General features: G+C 40.9%; 1 protein-coding gene across 2 annotated transcripts in view; it reads right to left on the reverse strand.

Moving 5' to 3' along the window:
- The window catches only part of tbck (TBC1 domain containing kinase), an 86,132-nt gene that overhangs the window by 57,675 nt on the left and 7,392 nt on the right, over positions 1-21,065 (reverse strand). For both annotated transcript variants that reach the window (XM_080446636.1, XM_080446635.1), the window contains exons 4-21: positions 19,966-20,080; positions 19,710-19,783; positions 19,290-19,431; positions 18,833-18,893; positions 18,680-18,741; positions 18,437-18,498; positions 17,438-17,586; positions 15,875-16,013; positions 15,144-15,243; positions 14,449-14,498; positions 12,610-12,739; positions 12,168-12,266; positions 11,728-11,790; positions 11,460-11,586; positions 10,979-11,029; positions 10,747-10,830; positions 8,477-8,562; positions 2,851-2,887 (exon numbers count right to left, since the gene is read on the reverse strand). In XM_080446636.1, coding sequence (XP_080302762.1) covers positions 2,851-2,887; positions 8,477-8,562; positions 10,747-10,830; positions 10,979-11,029; positions 11,460-11,586; positions 11,728-11,790; positions 12,168-12,266; positions 12,610-12,739; positions 14,449-14,498; positions 15,144-15,243; positions 15,875-16,013; positions 17,438-17,586; positions 18,437-18,498; positions 18,680-18,741; positions 18,833-18,893; positions 19,290-19,431; positions 19,710-19,783; positions 19,966-20,080 — 1,631 coding nt within the window. The remainder of the gene's footprint in view (positions 1-2,850; positions 2,888-8,476; positions 8,563-10,746; positions 10,831-10,978; positions 11,030-11,459; positions 11,587-11,727; positions 11,791-12,167; positions 12,267-12,609; positions 12,740-14,448; positions 14,499-15,143; positions 15,244-15,874; positions 16,014-17,437; positions 17,587-18,436; positions 18,499-18,679; positions 18,742-18,832; positions 18,894-19,289; positions 19,432-19,709; positions 19,784-19,965; positions 20,081-21,065) is intronic.

Genomic DNA, 21,065 nt, shown 5'->3' on the forward strand with positions numbered 1-21,065 from the left:
TTGAGATAAATCAAAAGATGAGACCCTCGCTGATTCGATTGAGCCTTTAAATCAAAACCACTGATTGTCTTTCTGGACTTTGTCCAGACATATGGTCGGGTATACTGGCAATGCTTGCATCAGTGAATATTAATATTGAAAGAGCATTAAAAAGGTTAACTGAATCGAACTTTCAGATATACAACCAGATAAACTTTGGAGGAAGTGAAATATAAACTTGAAAGGGTTGTATGACGGAAGATAAATTAGCCTTTAATGACGTTCTAGGGATCAAAGCAATATTGTCTGTGTTACTACGTTTTGACTGATAACGAGGATAATAAGGATGATCAAGGAACTGAATCCTACAGTATGCCACTGTGCCCATTCTAAGTCACAATCAGTTCAGTCCCCAAATGGACAATGGAAATGCAGCTTAAAGGATTTGCTCAGACTCCTGACAGGCATTTGCAGTCATCCTTTCAATTATTTCAGATATTTTTGAAGTCAATGAATTTTTAAACGGCTACAAAACAAACAGGCAAAGGTGAAAGTCAGCATTGTGCTGACTGAGTTGTTAAGTCCATTCCTGTCAGGACTAGAATCAATTAGTAGCTGAAATAAAAGGTCAAGACCATTTTGAAAAGCTCTTAATCCACACAGTAGCCACTGACCTTTACAATCTGCTCTCTCATGAAACTCAAATGTCACAAACTGACTGAACCCGTCTGAAACTTGAAGAATAAGCACACTTCTGTCTGAGTAAATATTTCACTGCAGCACTGTTTCTCCACAAGACCCAATATTATTCCACTCTTAGCGAACAACCCCAGAATGTTGTTCTCTACCATTAATCGCCTATTACGCCCCCTCAGTGTCCCTAACCAGTTCGACCTCTGCTACAGGTTCTTGGGCTTCTTCCAAGCAAAAGTGGACTCCACCCACCTGCAGCTCCTGACACCTGCCTCCCCCACTCCACACACAGCTCAGCCTCAGAACATCGCTCCCGTTGCTGCCAGCCTGCCAATGTTCCGTCTCTATCTTCACCCCCGTGAATGCTCAAATGGTCACTGAGTTGGTCACCTAGGCAAGCTTATCCACCGGTTCTCTGGACCCCATGCCCACAGCACTAGTAAAGACATGCCTACCCACCCTCTGCCCTATCACCATGGACATCATTAACTCCTCATTGCAATCTAGCACAGTGCCTTAAGGGCTCAAAATCGCCTCAATCCCCCCCGATTCTCAAGCAGCCTGGTTAGGACCCTGAGGATCTGAGCAACTACCGGCCGATCGCCAACCTCTCTTTCCTCAGCACAATTTAGGAAAGAGTAGTTGCCGCCCAAATTCAACAACACATGTCCAACCATGAGCTTTATGAGGCACTCCAATCTGCCTACAGACCTCACCACAGCACAGAGACGCCATATAAAGATCCCAAATGACCTTCTCATTGCAATGCAAAAGCATTGTTGTTCTTTTGGACTATCTCTGCAGTGTTTGACACAGTCTCCCACACCATTTTGCTCCTTTGGACATATAGTGTATTTGTTGATGACATGTACTGTATGCTATGTTGATGAATTGAATACTGTATATAGGATCACAATGGTAACAAGTCCCCAGGACTTTTACCCTTAATGTCTTACTGTACCACGTGCTGTTTACATTTCTGACTAACAAAGCATTCAATCAAAAAAACATCCTCCTTGATCGCCTCTTCACCTACTGTATCTTGGCCTCACGGACACAGCCATCTCCTGGTTCCAGTCATATCTATCAGACAACAGTTTGTCACCATCAATGGTTACAGATCACACCCAGCCCCAGTTAACCATGGTGTGCTGCAAGGTTCCGTACTTGGTCCACTACTGTTCTCCCCTGGGTCAGATCATCCGCCGCCATGGTCTAAGCTTCCACTGCTAGGCGGATGATACTCAACTGTATCTTAGCACCACACCTTCCAGTCAGCTCCCTCCTCAGTCCCTAGTCAACTGCCTCAATGAAATAAAAGCCTGGATGACCACTAATCTTCTCAAACTCAACAGTTCAAAAACAGAGCTCATGGTCGTGGCTTCCAAGGCACTGCTCTGGAAGGTTGGAGATTTTCTACTCCTACAGTACCAGTCACATATCAAATCCATAACCAAATCTGCCTTCTACCACCTCAAGAACATCTCTAGGCTCAATCCCTCACTCTCTGACGCCGTGGCTGAGACCCTCATTCACACATTTGTTACCTTTCAGCTGCCAGAGCTCTAACCCACGCAGCCTTGGCAGCACATCACCCCCACCCATGAACAGCTGCACTGGCTTTGTGTTAAGTTCCACATCAATTACAAACTCCTCCTTCTCACCTACAAATGTCTCAGCAACCTCCACAGTACCTCTCACGGCACCTGCAGTCTACAGACTTGGATCTCCTCTCTATCCCCCAACCTAGCAAGCAAACCTTTAGTTTGGGGTCAGAGCCTTCAGAATGGCAGCCCCCACCCCGTGGAACTCTCTCCCAATGGAGATTTGCCATGCTCAGACTCTGGACTCTTTTAAGGCTGCCTTGAAAAGACACCTATTCTCTCAGGCATATGGTAACTTTTTGTTTGTCGTTTTGTTTGGTTGTTGGTTGTTTTTTTATGTAAAGAGTTCTTGGGGTTCATGAAAGGCATTACATGAATTCAAGTTATTAGTATTAATACAGCAGTTTTTTTGTTACAGTAATTAGAATAGTGTGGCAGGTTTTAATTATTTGAGTTTGGGGCCACAAATACTAACCCTAAATAGACCCTATCTACAATAAAGCATTTCAGTTATAGGCTGTAATGGCTGGATGGATACAGGAAAAAGGACATACAATAGCCACAAACTACTTACGTGTAAACATGGTCAGGAACCAGGGAATGGCGTAGAGCTGTGTGAGGAAAATAGATAAACTAATTAATTAAATAAGTGCACGTTATAAATAACAATTAATTTATGTAATGGCCCGAAATAATAATAAAAAAAATCACGTTTCTTCCTAAGCATTTATGATGCTTTTATACTGAATCCTTTTGTGTTACTCATACTGACATAGAGTACGTGCATTTGTGTATTACTCGTGTATCATTCTCCAACAGTGATATAGCCTTAGGCCTGAAACGTACAATACACAAGAACGCAAACACAGAAGTGTCAAGCTATGTGATATCGATTTCACACGTTGCATTCAGGAATGTATCACCTGAATATTGTAACACAAGACAAGCATGCAGCAAGGTTTGTGATCTATTCTGCTCCATCTTTCCTAATATAGCAGGCTATAGTTTGAAAAGTAATTCCATATGGTTATATTATAAAAGTGCATGTTTAGTATGTTCACCAGGGATGTGTGCCGACTGGGCCAGGCGTCTTTGTTTGCATACTTGCATGGAGTATGTTTCAGGCTTTATATTGACATGTAATACAGTATGAAATTCTAATTCAACATTGCAGTACAGTATGTTCCCATCAATTGTCAATGTCAGATGTCAAAAATTACGGAACCCTCTCTCACTTTGATGCCTGTGAGTATCAACGACCTCTAAAAGAAAGGGAAACGGCAATGAACAAACTGCTGAGTTGCGGTCTTGGCCAGTGTGGAAAAGCCAACAGCAAAATCTCATTACACCAATCTCTCCATCCCTCCTTCACTCCTCTCTCTAGCCCCTACTCTTTCACTCTCTCCATTACTTGCTCCCCAAAGGGAGGAAATGCATGAGATTGAAATTAAGGAATGCATGCATAATGTACAGTACACACACACACACACACACACACACACACACACACACACACACACACACACACACACACACACACACACACACACACACACACACACACACACACACACACACACACACACACACACACACACACACACACACACACACACACACACACACACACACACACACACACACACACACACACACACTCTAATTACTTGACAACGAGGGACAGCGATGGGAGATGAAGGAGCAAGAAAAGGCTGAGGGGGGTCAAGTTCATTTTGGCCAGCTAAGTGGTAAATGATATGGGTGGAGGTAAAGTGATGTGTGCTCCTACAGTATGTCCATGTACAGCATGTGGTGTGTGTGTGTGTGTGTGTGTGTGTGTGTGTGTGTGTGTGTGTGTGTGTGTGTGTGTGTGTGTGTGTGTGTGTGTGTGTGTGTGTGTGTGTGTGTGTGTGTGTGTGTGTTTTCCTGCAGGGGGAGTAGGGAAATAAACTGAGAGAGAGAGAGAGAGAGAGAGAGAGAGAGAGACCATGCTACAACATCTCAGAGCTCAATTCGAAGAACAGCTCTGCAGCAGTAGGGGGGCTGTGAGTCAGTCCAGCCACATTGGATTAGCCCAGGTATAAATGGCAGAGCCAGGAGAGAAGAGTAGGTGCTGAGAGGAGAGATGGTGGCAGCACACTGTACAGTATGTGTGTGTGGGCACACTACATTCCCAGCCTTCCTCTTTTCATTAAGTTGGAGTCCTTGAGCACAGCAACATACTACTAATGTGTCAATTACCGATATTACTGGGTGAGAGGGGTTCATCAGTATATAGTGTATATTCCTCCTCATCTCCGCAATCCCGATTTTCAGGGTTTTGCTAGGTCTACTATAACACTGTGACCTCTGCACCAGCTCCACAAACTCCTGTGTTGTTGCTTTTCCTGTTTCCGGTTTTAATTCTGTATACCGTTGCTCTGTATTGTTGATGCTTCTTGTTTTTCTTTTTGCCTTGTATTGCTGTACACAACAGTACTTTTTATTTTCCTTACTCTTTGCCTGTATCTATCCTTGGTAACAGTCAAAAAACGGACAAAATCTAATATCACAATATTTTTTACGAAATATATCTCGATATTGTGACGATAATATTCCAGGCTCAGGATTTTGCCATTTAATAATAATAAAAAATATATATATATTTACACAAAGTTCAGTGTCTGGTGCAAGGATGTTGCAAAATCTGAGTTGCAAGAGTCTGGCTGTTGGGGGTATTGATCTTGTGACCTTCTATGTACAGGGCAGTCTTAATGCCTTACGTAGAACAGAATAATTGATTAATCATTGTGGATTGTATATACAGTACAAGAGGCCTGTCAAACAAATCTAGAGCTGTATCATCTATGTTTCAGAATGCACTGTACAGTACGAGCTGGGAAAATTCCAATCCATTATTAATGAAGCAGTTGCTTGTTGTCAGACTTTGTCTGTTTTGCGCCAACAGATTTAACGCTTTGGCTAAAACTTGTGACAGTCTGCTAATAAGTACAAAGCACGATCATAGAGGATTTCTTGTTGGTTTGTAAAGGCACATTCCTGGATTATAATTAAATACTGGGGGTGCAGCAACAGAGCTTGTTCCAATTAGGCCTGTCACAATTATTACATAATAGTCTAATCGCAATTATTTGAGATAATTGCAATTATTTTTGCATAATCGTTTCCATGTTGAACATTTTTCACACAAGCTTACAGATACACAAGATCTACAAGCTTACAACGTGTCACTTTGTGACGTGTTGTAAGCTTGTAGATGAGCTATTTCTGCTATTTTTACTATAACATTATTAAATGTCAATAATTTATTTTTATACATTTAAGTTATTTGTCATATCTGCGCTGTGCAATTTTTGATTTCGAAGCATAAAAGGCAAACAGAAATTATTTGTATTCATGTGCTCCAATGTTCAATGCCAAACACACAATTAAATCGTTAATCGCAATTACTTGACTGACAATTAATCGTCAACTTAAATTTGTAATCGTGACAACCCTAGTTCCAATAGTATCATGGTGTAACAGGGAAGACAGGGATGGAGTGTTTCCCTTTGAAACACAACTTTACACCAGTGATATAAGTTTGATATCACAAGTGTGTCTTCTTGCTCATCTCCTTCTGTCACTGAGACATAAGGAGAGCTGAGAGGGGGGAGGGCCATTCCCAGTCTCCCTCAGATAAGGCACAGATGGAAGTCCCTGGTGTGACTCAATCGCAGGCCAGCAGGAGCACGGATGGCCATGGAAATGAGCAGCCACGCCCGCTGCTGTGCCATCAGTGGGCACACACACACACACACACACACATGCTTCTCCCGAGAAGTGTCAGTAAAAAACGGATAAAAGACTCACCACAAGACATCTGTTGGAGCTAATGCTTTGGCTGATTAAAATCTCAGCGCAGAATAGATAGGCCTAAACAGCTTAACTACACCCACAGGTAATATTTATACAAGTAGAACATCTGACAGGAACACCTAAGGGTCTCTCACTCCTCTTTGTTCCTCCACAGTTTCAAAGCACGACAGACGAGAAACAATTGCCTGTATTGCTCTGAGAGGTTAGTGAGGGACTTCATTTGTTCAACGTTGCCACGCTGGACCATGGCAATTTGCATATCGCCCAGAATATATCTACTGACGATTTCACATTGCGCCTTCTCACCTGGAAGGGAGTAACTGTTGTGTGTGTGAATGCCGTTTGAGTAAAAGCTTTGACATTCACCAGATTAGTTCCAGCCAAGCTTGACACCAAGCTCAAGGATCTGGGTCTGCACTCTACAAGCTCACAACGCGTCGGACTACGACACGTTGTGAGCGCGTAGCTTGGTTATTTTTGGGGCGCGACACCGGTGCACAACTAAGTATAAATCACCCATTCAATCCGGGAACACGTCTGTCATTTTAGATGTCATTGGCTATTCAAAAATAGCAGATGTACAATCTCAAATGAGCTTGTAGGTCTGCTATTTTTGAAAAATCTTGAAAATATGCAAATATATATTTTTTAAAGCGAACATTTGTAAAATATTTTGTTCCAGGGACCTCTAGAAGCAAAGATTTGAGTTAAAAATGTTGTTTAAAAAAATATATGTATTCAAAGATTTGCCTTTTTTTTTTGCAAATCTTTGAATACATATAGTTTTTGAAACATTTAATGTTCAAGATTTTTCTAAAATAGCAGATCTACAAGCTCGTACCGTGGCACCGGTGCCGCGCTATGAGCTCGTTCTTTCTGCCTCAGCATAAGCTTTCTTCAAGCAGTCAGTGTCAAAATGCTAAGGAGAGCGGATTGCCCACAAGCAACTTTTTTCATGCCCTGTGGAAACTGACCCCTGAGTCTGATCTGCTGAGGACACACACATTCATCAGCACTCTAACACAAGCCCTGGAGAGACGGAGCACAGTTTAACCTTGGCTTCACATCTGATCAGAGGCCGAGAGGAGGAGGAGGAGGAGGACCCTGGGAGGGAAAAGAGGGATGGAGGAAAGAGTGAAAGTGAAAGAGAGAAAGGAGAGAGGGAGATGATGAGAGACATCCAGAAAGAACGGAAATGATTTAACCACATTAACCCTGACATGCCTGTTTTGAGCACGGAGTCACTATAGATGGACATTTTCAAAATAATTCAAAAATAGAATATTTACAAGCTCACAACGCATCACATAGCGGCTATTCTCACCACGTGACACATAGGGCAAAAAGAAAAAAGAGAGACAAAGAGATGGAGACAGACAGAGAAATGGAACAGTGTGAGAGGTTAAAGGAAGGTGGGTAGAGGACGATCATTAGGCGCGGCTGGCAGAAATTGCGTACTGTATAAATTACGGCCAGTGGGCCACGGGGAGGATTTGGCCCATGCTCAAAAACCCCGGAGAGAAGGAAGGGGGGGGGGGGGAGTTCAATGACAAGAACTATACATGGTGAGCTGTGGATGGTAATTCCTTTCTGTAGCCCTCTGGCTGGCATCATGCCAGGGAAGCAGACTTATCTGCCCCAGTAGCCCTCACTCTCTCTAGCAATGGGTAAACTAACAGGAGAAGAAAAATGTTGTTATCGTAATATGTCCTCCACTGCTGTGTCTTGTTTCTTGTCAGTTTGTCAGGGAGCACAGTGCTGCTGGCAGGTAAGGGTTTTCTTTATTTTAAAAAGGGAGAGTGGGCAATCCATTTCCCTTCCCTTTTTTTTCTTCTGGGAGACAGTAACACAGAGTTGGAGGATGAGGGGCTAGGTTCACCTGGACAACCTGCTTATAGAGCATCTCCCCATAAATCTTCAACAATGTTTAAACTCGCAGGAGGAGAGGAACGTGACCTTAACGTGCCCTCCACTGCTGTTTCTTGTTTAACCGTCTTGTGTGTGATGGGTTAATGATACTGCTGTTTTTGTTTTTGTTTTACCATCCAGTGCAGTGAATGAATGATGACAAGAGAAGATAAATATAATTTTGAGACACTGGATGACATGCCGTACAGGTTATGAGGTAGATTCACACCCATGAAGTTCATGAGTGGGTTTGTGTTTATGAGGAAGGCATCAGGAGGATCATCGCTTATCCATCACTACAGCATCTTACCCGCTCTCTCCCTACAACAACAGGTAAACTAGGAGAAGGAGCTATCCTAACATATCCGCTGCTGCAGTATCTTGCCGCTTGTCAGTTTGTTGGGGGAGCCAGATGCTGCCGGTGAGGTACTTACGTCTGGGATGAAGCCAATCTCATTGAGGTGGTTGCTCAGCTCCGGATCGTGAAAGGTGATCATCTGGGAGAAAACGGTGAGGTACTCTGAAAAGTAAAGAGTTGTTTTAAACGATGAACAGAGAACTGGAGAAAACCTGGATTAAAACAGTGTTTTATAAAAGGTTAAGCTTTTGGGCAGCCTGAAACAAGTGGAAAAGAAAATGGTTAAAAACAAAGCAGCATATGAAATGCAAACTGCAGATGAAATACACACCCAGCTTATACATTTATCCTACACATATTTATTGTATAGAAGAGGCTCGTCGTTTATAACCTGACAAACACTTGAATTTAGTAGTGAAGCATGATAAAATAAAGGATACATGACAGATCATCTTTTTGTGGTATACAGCAAGCATACAGTATATACAATTATATAGTCCTCAAAATGATAAAAAATATGTTAAATTGATCATATGCTACGCACCCATAAATTCAAAATGATACGCAGATGGGAATTAAAATACTGAGCTTAGCAATTGCGAAAAATGGAAACCTTCTCTCGCTCTCCTTTCTGAATTCCAACAAAAGTCAGCAAAATCATTCTTGACCAGACAGCTAAACATTAGCCAGCTCTCCATGGCATCTAGCAGGAGAGGATAATAACCAAATTCCCCACAGAGTTCAAGAGGTGGATTGTGTCTCAGTTTATCAGTAAAGTCCAAATGGACTCTGACATTTCTCCACATGATTTTTTGCCATTTCATTTGTTTCCGTCTCCTTTAAATGGCCTGCTTCTCGGCTGCAATCTTCATTAAGAGAGAATATTTAAATGAGCTCCCAAAGCCCAAGAAATTATGTGAAGCCCAAATGTAATCATCATTGAGCTGTCAGGGCTGCCTGGTGGCACCGCTTGAATTTGATTCCCATCTTGTCTTGCGTGTCTCTCCTCTCCCTGCCCTTGGATTACTGTCTCTCTACATAGAAATATAGTATAAAATGCCAAAAATAGATCTAAACAAAGAAATAAACAAAAATAAACAATGAGCTGTCAGCCAGCAAAATTACTGGCTGTATTCATTTGTTTTTTAATGCTCACCACGTTTACTGTTACTAAACTAAATTAAACTTTGAGTGGCAAGTACAGTACATCAGTTATCAAGGCAAACATAGTACCCTCTACTTTTAATGGGTTATATGAAAAGGCCGTGATTTAGGTTTAATTAGTGCCTCTAGGCAGCCTGATAAGGATTTTTTTTTTTTAAGCAATCACTGATTTGTTTAAAAAATGCCTGCGGTCAGTCAATTTTGATACTGTTGTGTAGGAGAAAGGCTATGGGGGATGGCATTTCCAACAAAGAGAACGTATCATCCAGTTGTTGCAGTTGATAGTCATCATGTCTTTTTGTAATGATTGAGCAGAAGACACGTAAGCGATAATGACCAGCAGCAGGTCATACATGTCACGGTCCTGTCGGACATCCTGTCAGGGTTTATTTAGCAATAATGACAGGATCGCTGTTCATTATCCTGCTTATTATACAGCTACTTCATAAAGAAATCAATAACAACATATTTTATTTTATCTCTAGACCCCTAGCGGACCCTGGTGAACAAATTATAACATGAATAAGTGCTCACCAACGAACTTTGCCGCAGTGACCCCCGCTGTTGTTGGCCGAGGGTCAGCTTGGTCTATTTTAAGCCTTACTGATGATTACCACAACAGCTGTATGGTTCACTTTTCACCACTAAACTTAGTTGACGTAGTTTTTCAAACAATCTTACGGGCCTCCACGGTGATGGACATATACTGTACCCCTGCGCCATCCAATAAATCCCTATAAATAAATATATATATATGTGTGTCAATACAATCAGGTAGCTCTCGTGCACATCCTGGTGGAGGTGCTGGTAGGCAAGATAATGTACATAAGGCAGAAAACCTCCCACTGCTTCTCTCAGGAAGGGACCGCACACTCCAATGACGATAGACAGGACTCACTTAATGTTTTTTTTCTTTTTTTCTGCACGACACGTTTCGCCGTGATGGCTTTGTCAGGTGCCAGGACGCTATATGCGTCAGGTGCTATATGCACCTGACGAAGCCAACACAGCGAAACGCGTTGTGCAGAAAAAAAGAAAAGAAGTGCGGTCCCTTCCTGAGAGAAGCAGTGGGAGGTTTTCTGTCCTATGTATGTATGTATGTATGTATGTATGTATGTATGTATGTATGTATGTATGTATGTATGTATGTGTATAATGTTTGGTCAGTCTAGTGAAGCTCACCTTGAATAACATGAGAGTTGTCCTTTAGGAAGAAGTTGTACAAATACTTGGGGATGAACGCAGACATGCAGGCGTACGCCAGTGCTGTTGAGAAGATGAAGCAAGACGGGAACGATTGAAAAAAGAAAGGAAGGAACAAATAAAGACTGTTATTAGTTTTACTTCGGTCATACAGCAACTGATATCTAGAAATGTTATTTCAGAATGTATTCTTTAGGATTCAAATACTTACGTTCATTGTTGAAATTCAAGTAAAGGAACGGGGCACAAAGTGAATCCAAACCTGAAATGCATTTGACTTATTTAACAACATACATTCATTACGTAGTCAAACAACATAAGAACACAAAAATCCAGGAGATCAAACAATATGACATGACTGCCATCTAGTGGCTGGCCAATCACAGCACAAGCATCTAGATAGAGACAGACAGTTCAGTAAAGGAGAGAAAAGTGAGAAATAAACCAAGAAAAGGATAAATAAATGTAGACAGAGAGACAGCAAGATTGACAGAGAGACACACAGGTCAACTGATCCTGCTAGTAGGAAAACGCAGATACACAAACAGAAAGACAGATGGACAGAAAGACAGACGCACAGGTCAACTAACCCTGTCAGTAGGCCAGGGAGAAAGACAGATAGACTAACAGAGAGAAAGATGGATAGATAAACAGACAGACAGACATACAGATAAACACACAGATCAACATACCCTGCCAGTAGACCAGGTCAGGGTGTGAGACCACCCAGGCTTTGAGGACACGTCTGAACTTGCGATGACCCTGAGGAGATGACAGTAACTCATCGTACTGATGGCACCGCGGAATGTCCACCTCAATCTGAAAAACACGCATTAGGTATTACAGCAACTGCATGCTACATTTGCTATCCTGTATTGCAGAGTTATAATCGAATGAATGATTCATAACGTTTACTCCAGAACTCCAGAGTGCCTTGGAGTTTTCGTCTCTCTCACGTACCTGTCTATCAGTGGGGATGGGAGTGTCCTTATCAATGCTGTCATATTTGGCTTGAATATCCCCCTACAACAAAGACCATGACACTCTTTCAACCACATGCCTACAACAAAGACCATGACACTCTTTCAACCACATGACTACAGCAAAAACCATGACACTCTTTCATCCACGGCCATAGCTGAATGGGTAGAGAGGCCGCCTGGGAAACAGAAGGTCCCAGGTTTGATGTGACGACGTGTCTATGATAATTGACTCCTAATTACCCCCCCCCCCCGCCCCCCGAAAGCTGAAACTGAATTTCCCCTGTGGGATTAATGAAGACTACATCATTATCAGTTATTATTATTATACACATGCCTACAACAAAAAACATGCGTAGTTAGGCAACTGTAAATCGGGCACTTTTTGATCCGTGTGAAAATGTAAATCTTTGTTCCCACCTCAATGGCAAGCAATGTAGCCCACGTCAGTCCACGTACAAGAGGTGGTATATCCACCCGGGCCTCTTTCCACACTAAGTTCTTCCTGAAAGGGTAGGCCTGAAGAACAAACACAGATATGCATGTTTAAAATAAAAAGATTCAATTCTGAAACAAAGGAACAGTGACTTTTACATCTTGACCGTTAATTTAACTCTGAGAGTGCACAAATGTAACAAAATGGACCGATAAAAATACATTTGGTTACAATTGTAAACTCAAAGTTAAAAATGGATAAATCAACACTGAAAAGGTCACTGTGTATGTACCTCCTTTCAGTTCAAATATACTGAAGGGGCAAAGTCGATAAAAACGATGGCAACATGTGCACACCTGCGCGCGTGTGCTGCCTGTGCTACAGTGCATGTGCGCGCGCACAGATAATTTGTAGTGGAACACGGACCTTGAGGAGCCTGTCAAACAGGATGATGCGGAGAAGCTGGTACTCGGTGTCCCTCTCTCTGATGATGAGTGGGAGAGTGACGGAGGACGACAGCTCGTTGCTGCTGTTGGACTGAGGCAGATTGGACTGTCTGAGAGGAAAAGGAGCAAAGAGAACATGAGTCTGTCTAGCTGTCAAGTCAAATCCTCAGTAGGGAGGGGGGGGGGGGGGGGTGTACAGAGGAGGTGAGTGTACGACAAGGGGAGTGAGCGATAGGTGACATTGCAAAATTTCAATTTAATTCAAACTTTATTCCAGACACACAGGGGTCCATAGAGTACATACAAATCATCAACATCACACAACAAATTAAACAATAAATAAATAAAAAACATTAAAAAATCATAAATAGAGGCTGAGTCTCCAGTGTTTACGCAGCCTGGACGTGTACCGGAGACAGCTCTTCCCAGGATTGACTATATCCTCAATAATACTGTTCCGGGACTCATCCAGGCGAGATATGAATCCATACATAGAGTGCCTTAACCCATTTTGGGTGGGAACCCCTTTTTGTAACTATACCTTTCAGGAATACCTTACGGGAACCCCCTTTTGGTTAAAGGTAGGGTAAGTGATATTTTTTGGTAAAAACAAAAAGTATTTTTTTAAAAGGTTAAAATACTATATTCTGATAGTAATCATTGCTATAGAGTGTTTTTTCAGTAACAGATGTCTCCCTGTCTCTCCAGCTCTTTAATAAACAGAAAATACATTTTTCGGTAGGTGTCAAAATCTCAGCCAATCAGGAGAAAGTACCCATTTTTAAGCTTAATTTGTATAGTTTTCAGTTCAAATTTTGCATGCTCATTTCTTAGTGTCATCACTTCCAATTTCACTTGTTTAATCTGTGTCCTGATTGAGTTCTCTGTCCTGGTTGGATAAAATTGGAAATGAAAAGAACTACAAAAAAAAAAAAACTACAAAATACATTTTCTGTTTTATAAAGAGCTGGAGAGACATGGAGACTCTTTATATGGACAGGACACACTATAGTAATGAGCACTATCAGAACATAGACCCATTTTGCAATTATTTGAAACTTTGCAAATCACTTACACTACCTTTAAAAAAAAAACATCATTTTTTTGAATTTTTTTAATAAATATTTGAAGTTTTTCAGAAAACTTAGGTCAGGATTTAGAAGGCGTTTTTAGAATCGGCCTCAGTTAGAGCCTCACATGTGTGGATTCCACACGTTACAAACAAGTGACTGGCACTATGCCATCTAGGGACCTTAAGTAGTATCCTCAGGGCATCATTATAGGCCACTTTAAGCCTCTGCATGCTACCTTTCTTGTATGTGCACCACAGGAAAGCTGTATACATGGGAGTGCAGAATGCTTTAAAAAGTGCACACTTTTTTTTTTTAAAGACAATTCTAATATTCTTAACTCTTATCACTGATGGCACAGTGATATGGGTACAATTCCTCTTAATGTTGGTGATCATAAAATAGATATTCATGAGATTATGCCAGTTTAACCTGGCATCCCTATTTAGGGCATGTCATTATTGTCAACATTTTCAAGAATTAAAAACAAAATGAGAAAATAGTTTAAATAGCAGATCTACAATCTCACAACGTATCGCAGTGCAACACATTGTGAGCTTGTATATTGGTTAATTTCTGCATTTTAAAAAAGCCATTTCACAATAGGGGGTTCCACATGGCTATTTGGAGGTCCTTGGCATGGAAATGTTTGGGAACCCCTGATCTAGGAAATTAAATGTATTGTACAGTTGCATTTTCTGATAGATGTTCTGAATAAGAGGTTTAAATCCATTTAGAAAGTCTCTTACTCATCTTCCAGCAGAGGGTAATACACTTCTCCCGCTACATCCTTCAGTCTCTGAAAAAGAGAACAGTCCTTTTCTTAAATATACAACTTGTAGTGTATATAATTACTTGCAGTGAATATCATTATAACAATATCAAACATTATTTGGTGACACTTTACCTTGTGAGAAACATTCTAAGTGTTGAAAATACACAGACACTATGGAAGGGTGGCAGTGGTTGTTTGTTGTAATTATTTGGACGAGAAAGAATCCTGCACACTGTCTTCACTTACAGCAACTCTTTAATGCAGAGAATACAACGTTTCATACTGACCTTCATCAGGACCTGATGAAGGTCATTAAGGACAGTGTGCGGGAATCTTTTTTGTCCTTTCATGTGCTGGCTGTTCACTCCTACGCACCTGTTCAATCGTTTAAAAAGACCGTAATACATTATTTATATAGGGTAACAAGACAATGTAAGTGCACTATAATTGCTTGTATGGACAATGTTGTTACCACCTTTTAAATACATTACTACATATCCATAGGGTGAATTAAAGCCATTGTCAAGTTGATTTTTTTTTTATGATTCTCCACATACGCTGGTATTACTGACAATGTAAAGTGTTACTCTATATATATATATATATACATATATTTATATATATATATATATATTCTCCACATGACTCATATCTTGTTTACTGTCTAACATTTCGGAGCTGGCAGAGGGACAGGGTCACTGTGGTGTCATCTAGAAGGAAGCTGCGGTCTCTCCCCTGACCGAATGACTCACCATCCTCCAGGAGAAAGCTGACAGAGGGAGACAGGAAGGTAAGACACGTGTTAACAAGCCACTTTCTATAACAACTGTCTGATGTAGGCCTCTAGTCTACTCACTGAATATGACATGATCTGCCAAGTCTGGCATTCACAGCGCCAATGCCCACGCCCCACGGGCGCTACCATACCAAAGTACCCAATTTCTCCTCAAAAGATCAATAGTCTTATTCTTTATTGTTTTTATTGTTACATCTTGTGTACGGGTACATATGAGTACATTTGTTTTGTTCCGGTTCCTCAGACATTGTAACAGCAATAATATGTGTATATGTATAATAGACTAGAAAGAAAAAAAGGAATAATCCAAGAATAGCAGCAGTATTAAGACAGTTTGTAAGTTGTGCTTGGAGGCTGCTTGAAAATAATGCGAGCGCACTTGAGTGTGTGAGTGTGAGTGTGTGTGTGTTTTGTACTTGGGAACATGTATCTACAGCATTTGTTAGTGTGTGTGTACGTGCATGCGTTAGTATTTTTGACCAAATACCTCAGTATTGATATTGTGGCGATAATATACATTATATATTGATATCATATAACGATATATCAATATATTGCCCAGCCCTAGCATGCATTCATGTGTGTTAGTAGTTTGTTTATGTACTTGGGAAGGGTGCAGACTGGAGGTTTGGATTGGATGATCTCCTTATTGGTGAGTTCTTTCTCCAGGTCTCCTCCAGCAAGACACCATAGGTGGTAAACCTCATCTATGGACCGCTCTGCAAGGTAGTCCTCATCATCATCTAACACACACACACACACACACACACACACACACACACACACACACACACACACACACACACACACACACACACACACACACACACACACACACACACACACACACACACACACACACACACACACACACACACACACATCAAATATCTGTACAGTACCTACCGGTATGCATCTGCCTGATGATAAAGATCCAATGGCTCAAATACATCAAATATCACATAGTTATTTGTTTGTTGGCCTTCAAATCAATAAGGTTCATCATCCGGGGATCATGAGATCAAAGTTTTGAACAAACAGACTGATGGACCGACCAATGCTGCCATCCTTAGAGCCCCACCGCTAGCGGCTAGCTCAAGTATTGATACTAAATCAACGCTGGACTCAGATCACCAATATACCTTTGAGAATAGATAGTGATAAAGTTTAAGTGGAGGAGTGCTTTAATCGTTATGTACAGTACTCTGTGTGTGTGTGTGTGTGTGTGTGTGTGTGTGTGTGTGTGTGTGTGTGTGTGTGTGTGTGTGTGTGTGTGTGTGTGTGTGTGTGTGTGTGTGTGTGTGTGTGTGTGTGTGTGTGTGTGTGCGCGTGCGTGTGTGTGTGCAGCAAACACCATGGCCTGAACCCATTGATTGTACATAGCCTATGTATTGAACCACAAACACTCCACTCACTAGCACAAGAGTTTCAAACACTTGAAATGTAGCCTTATCCAACTATGTACTTGACAATGGCCGATAGATGGTTACAACTTGTGTTGTATCTATAGGATGTGTGAAAACCCTGAGCACTGTGAGCAGGTAATACAAAATCAAAATCTGAAGGATGTTTTTTATAGGATAGGTAGCTACAGTAACTAAGGTTCCCTTGAGCAACGGTTAGGAAAATAGGATGTTCACAAAAGCTGGAATACAGGGAAGCTGTGTTATTGTTTACGGTCTTAACCAGACAGTCATGTTGCAAGTGTGCCTGTGGTCTTCTGGTAGGGAGGGCACATCTGGCTGTTCGGAGGAATCAGCTTGTAAGTGAAAAGGACCTGGCCTTTGCTGTTAGAGATCAACGCTGTGGAACATCTTACTGGGGAAGCTCAGGCAAGCCAAACCAATCTGTCAACCAGACACAACACTAGAATCCCTATTCTGGGGGCGAACATTTGGTGAAAATATAAGCTCTACGAGCTCACTGCATCTCAATGCGTTGTGAGCGTGTAGATCATCTAACTTTGGTAAACAGATTAGGTATGTACCACAGCTTAAGTCAAATAATAAGTATACAGTATAATAAAGCACTTCTTAAAATGCAACATTACAGGAGTCTTTTTATAATGTTAAATTGTATTTTCTGTTACTGTTATAATTGCTATTATTACTACTATTATCATTATATTAGTTAGTTTTGGTATTTGTGGGTAGATTTTAGTACAGACCTTTGCAGAGGTCACTGATGTCCTCTGGGAGCTCCAGGTGTGCACAGCGAAGAGAGGAGGAAAATAAATTAACAGGCTTCTGGAACGGAGTGTACAGACAGGATATCCCATCAAACACAGGGTCCCTAAGCAGCTCTGCAGGGGTAGGCCTGGATGGGACACAACACACAAGACACAGAGGCTACCCAACAGCACTTGTAATCTCATACTGATTTGTAGAAAGCTAGAAGTATACAAGGAAAAAGCTGAAGTTTGCATGAATTTTTGCTCTTTTTTATTGTTGCACTTGTGGTCACTTTGTGTAGACATTGTAATCTGACAATGTGGATACTACTTTGTTTTGGTATGAAGTTTTGGAATCAGCTGGGACAAATGGATGGATTCCATCCATCATAAATACATTATAATTCATTCTACGATAGAGGCTCGTCATGGAATGTTAGAAATAATTAGAAATGATTATAAAGGACATGTTGCCAAGTTGGTTGAGTGACAGTGAAAGGAGAAATTATAAAATGTTCACTTGTCCTTCCCAAACAAAAGACTAAATCCTTTATTTGTGTTGCAAATGATACGTTAAGAATAGGGAATACAGATCAATCATTATCGTTTAGTAGTCACTCCTTCAACGTGGGACTATGTGCCTCATAACCACTGGTGACAACTCCCCAGACTGAAATGGAATATAGTTGTAATGTGAATAATAATTTGCAACTTTCACAAAAGCAATTCAACCAATTCAACCTTTAGCGGTTACAAACATTATATCAGTTATCCACCGCAAAGAATGTCTTTTTATTTTGGCAGATACATAACATACTAACATCTGCTCATTTTGGTATCGTTTAACCAGCTGGCTTCAGTATTCAGGAATCTTGCTTTCCTGTTCCATGCTGCGAATAGTTCATAGTTAATCTCCGTAACAAAAGTATCTTGAAGAAAAAATGCCAAATGTCGTCCAACAGGATATGATGTCCAGTGGAGTCAGAGTTTGTTTACCTTTTGGATGGAAGAAAGGTCAAGCATTTCCTTAATAACTCAAGGACATTCTCAGGCAGCTCCTGAATAGAGGCACAAGGACAATCATATTAGTTACGCCAGAGTATACAGTCAATCCCCTTTTATGCCTTTGTAAGATCTAAAGCTCCACCTGAAAACATTTAAACATTTTACAAAGAACCATGAATGGATGAATGGACCTGAATAGGACACCAACACACACACACATTAATTCAAACCTACCTTGATGGCGTCCAGGCAACCATGCTCCTCCGCCAGGACAGTGACAATGTCATCTATGCAACCTGAGAATCCAGACAAATCAAGTACTGTCCATAAGCCTGATTAAGACAAACAGCGTCAAAGTACTCTAGATATTACAACCTTCTCACTCACCCAAGGTTAAGATGAATTTCAATCTCTCACTGATATCAATATTGTGCAGCAGTCGTCTGCCCTGTAACAATAGGTTCACAGCATTCCGTTTAAATGGAAACAATTATCATTTAACCACAGCTCTATATATTTTGTTGTATGACAAATGTCTTTTTTGGATTGAAATTTACTCTATTTTGGATTTAAAATTGTTTTTGTTCAAAATACACACTCCAGGGTTAATTGATTAAATCAAAAAATTGTCCTGTTGTACAATATGAGAGGGGACAACAGCCTTTTTAGAGAAAACAAAAGGTTACAGGTTCAATCTTCTCAGCCTCATCCAATGTGTGTTCAACACATTGCCATTGGCAGTTTCCAACTGAATTGTCCATGAGGAAGGCTTGCTCACTTATTGTGAGAGCGTCAGCTGTGTATTTTGTTTACCAAAATGATGAAATTTCTTAAGGATTCTTACTGCACAGATCTCAAACAACAGAACTCCCAGAGACCAGATGTCAGATTTGGGTCCTGAGGGTAGAGGAACCACATCATGGGAAGGGTCACTGGGATGAAAGGAACCCTGGGCAATCACCTCTGGAGCAAGGTATGATGGGTAACTGTGGGTGTGACAATAAGATACAACTAGTGTTGTAATTTTAGTGAAACTGAACGCCTTGGTCTGAAATACAATTAAAACATCTACATGCGAATCATGATGTGCTTTAGGCAAAAAAGCATGTTTATGAAACTGAGAAAAGGGTAGGTACATATTTTAGGTGCATAATATTTTAAACTTGATTTATACAGTATGGCACTAAACTACATGCATATTTAATAGAGACATAGCATACTAAGCTTTAATGTCAAGAAGATATCACAGTGAATATAGGCTTACCCAATGGGAAAGTCCACATCAGCCCCATGATCAGTCATGTGATAGAGGCCAAACTTTGCAAGCTTGACATTCCCCTACAAAGACAAAACATCTAATATTACATTTGACCCCAACAGGACTCTATTTAGTCACCTAACCCGACCCAAATGTGGTCTGGATATGAATGTAAAAGACACTTAACACCACACATAAATGTGTTCTGATATGAAGGTAAAAAACACATGTGTTGTAGAGATGAATGTAAAGGAGTCCGTACCTTACAGTCCAGGAGGACATTGTGGGCGTTGAGGGCTCTGTGCACCATGCCATGGTTGTTCATGAAATCCAGACCTTCAAGGACCTCATAGGCTATCTGCAGAACCTTCTCTGGACTAAAATACATAGAGCATGTAACCATGTTTACTAAAACAGTGAGTTTGTAACTGTATCATATTTTCTTCAAATCCAGCGCAGAAAATGGCGAGGAACAAATCTCTACAGTCAATATTCTATTACTTTATATACGATTATAAGAGAGTAAAAATATAAAACAACTGCAGTAAAAATGAGTACTAAAATACTATACAATAGCAATTGCACAATTCACAATATAAGGTGCCTTTGTTTAGGTGCTGTGTGCATGGGTCCTACCTCTAAGTATATTTATCAGTCGGTCAGTCTGTGTACTTTCAAGTAAAACATTACGTTTAAACAAACCAAAACCACAAGAGTAATGTCAGCAAATGATACTTTGTTATAAAATATCATAATGTTGTTATTGTACACGTCAACCAGTAGATGGCAAGAGTAAAACATATAGTAGTGGTTTCACTCAATGTACTTTATCAACAATCTTTTACACAGTTTACACAGTAAGACTTCACCGCCTGTCATCAGGCTGGCCTTGGACTTTACTTTCCCTTGTAAGATACCATGTGGATTTTACTTGTGGAAGTTACCGCTCTATGTGAGCCTAACAACAGGCTAGACATGGATTTTACTTTTCTTGTGGATTTTTACCTAAGAAAGTTACAGCTCATTGTGGACTATGTGGTTGAACTTGACAATTACGTTGACAATCTGTTTGCACTTTATCTCATGTACAATGCGCTGACACTCTTTCGCACCTTAACGTCTAATCTCATGTACATAGCTGCTGCACCTTATGTCTAACCCAGTGGTGTCCAAAGTGCGGTCCGCGGGCCATTTGCGGCCCGAGGACACATTTTATGCGGCCCTTGGCTTCATTCCTAAATTGTATTATGAACAGCCCGCCTGCACCTTCAAAAAAATTAAAGATTTATAAAAGTGAAAGTTGCATTTTCCTCCTTCGCCTCAGGATAGCAGCACCTTCTCTAACTCTTGCTTAACCCTAAA

This window comes from Gymnoscopelus braueri (assembly GCF_963280865.1).
Source record: "Gymnoscopelus braueri genome assembly, chromosome: 2".
NCBI classification, from domain to species: domain Eukaryota; kingdom Metazoa; phylum Chordata; class Actinopteri; order Myctophiformes; family Myctophidae; genus Gymnoscopelus; species Gymnoscopelus braueri.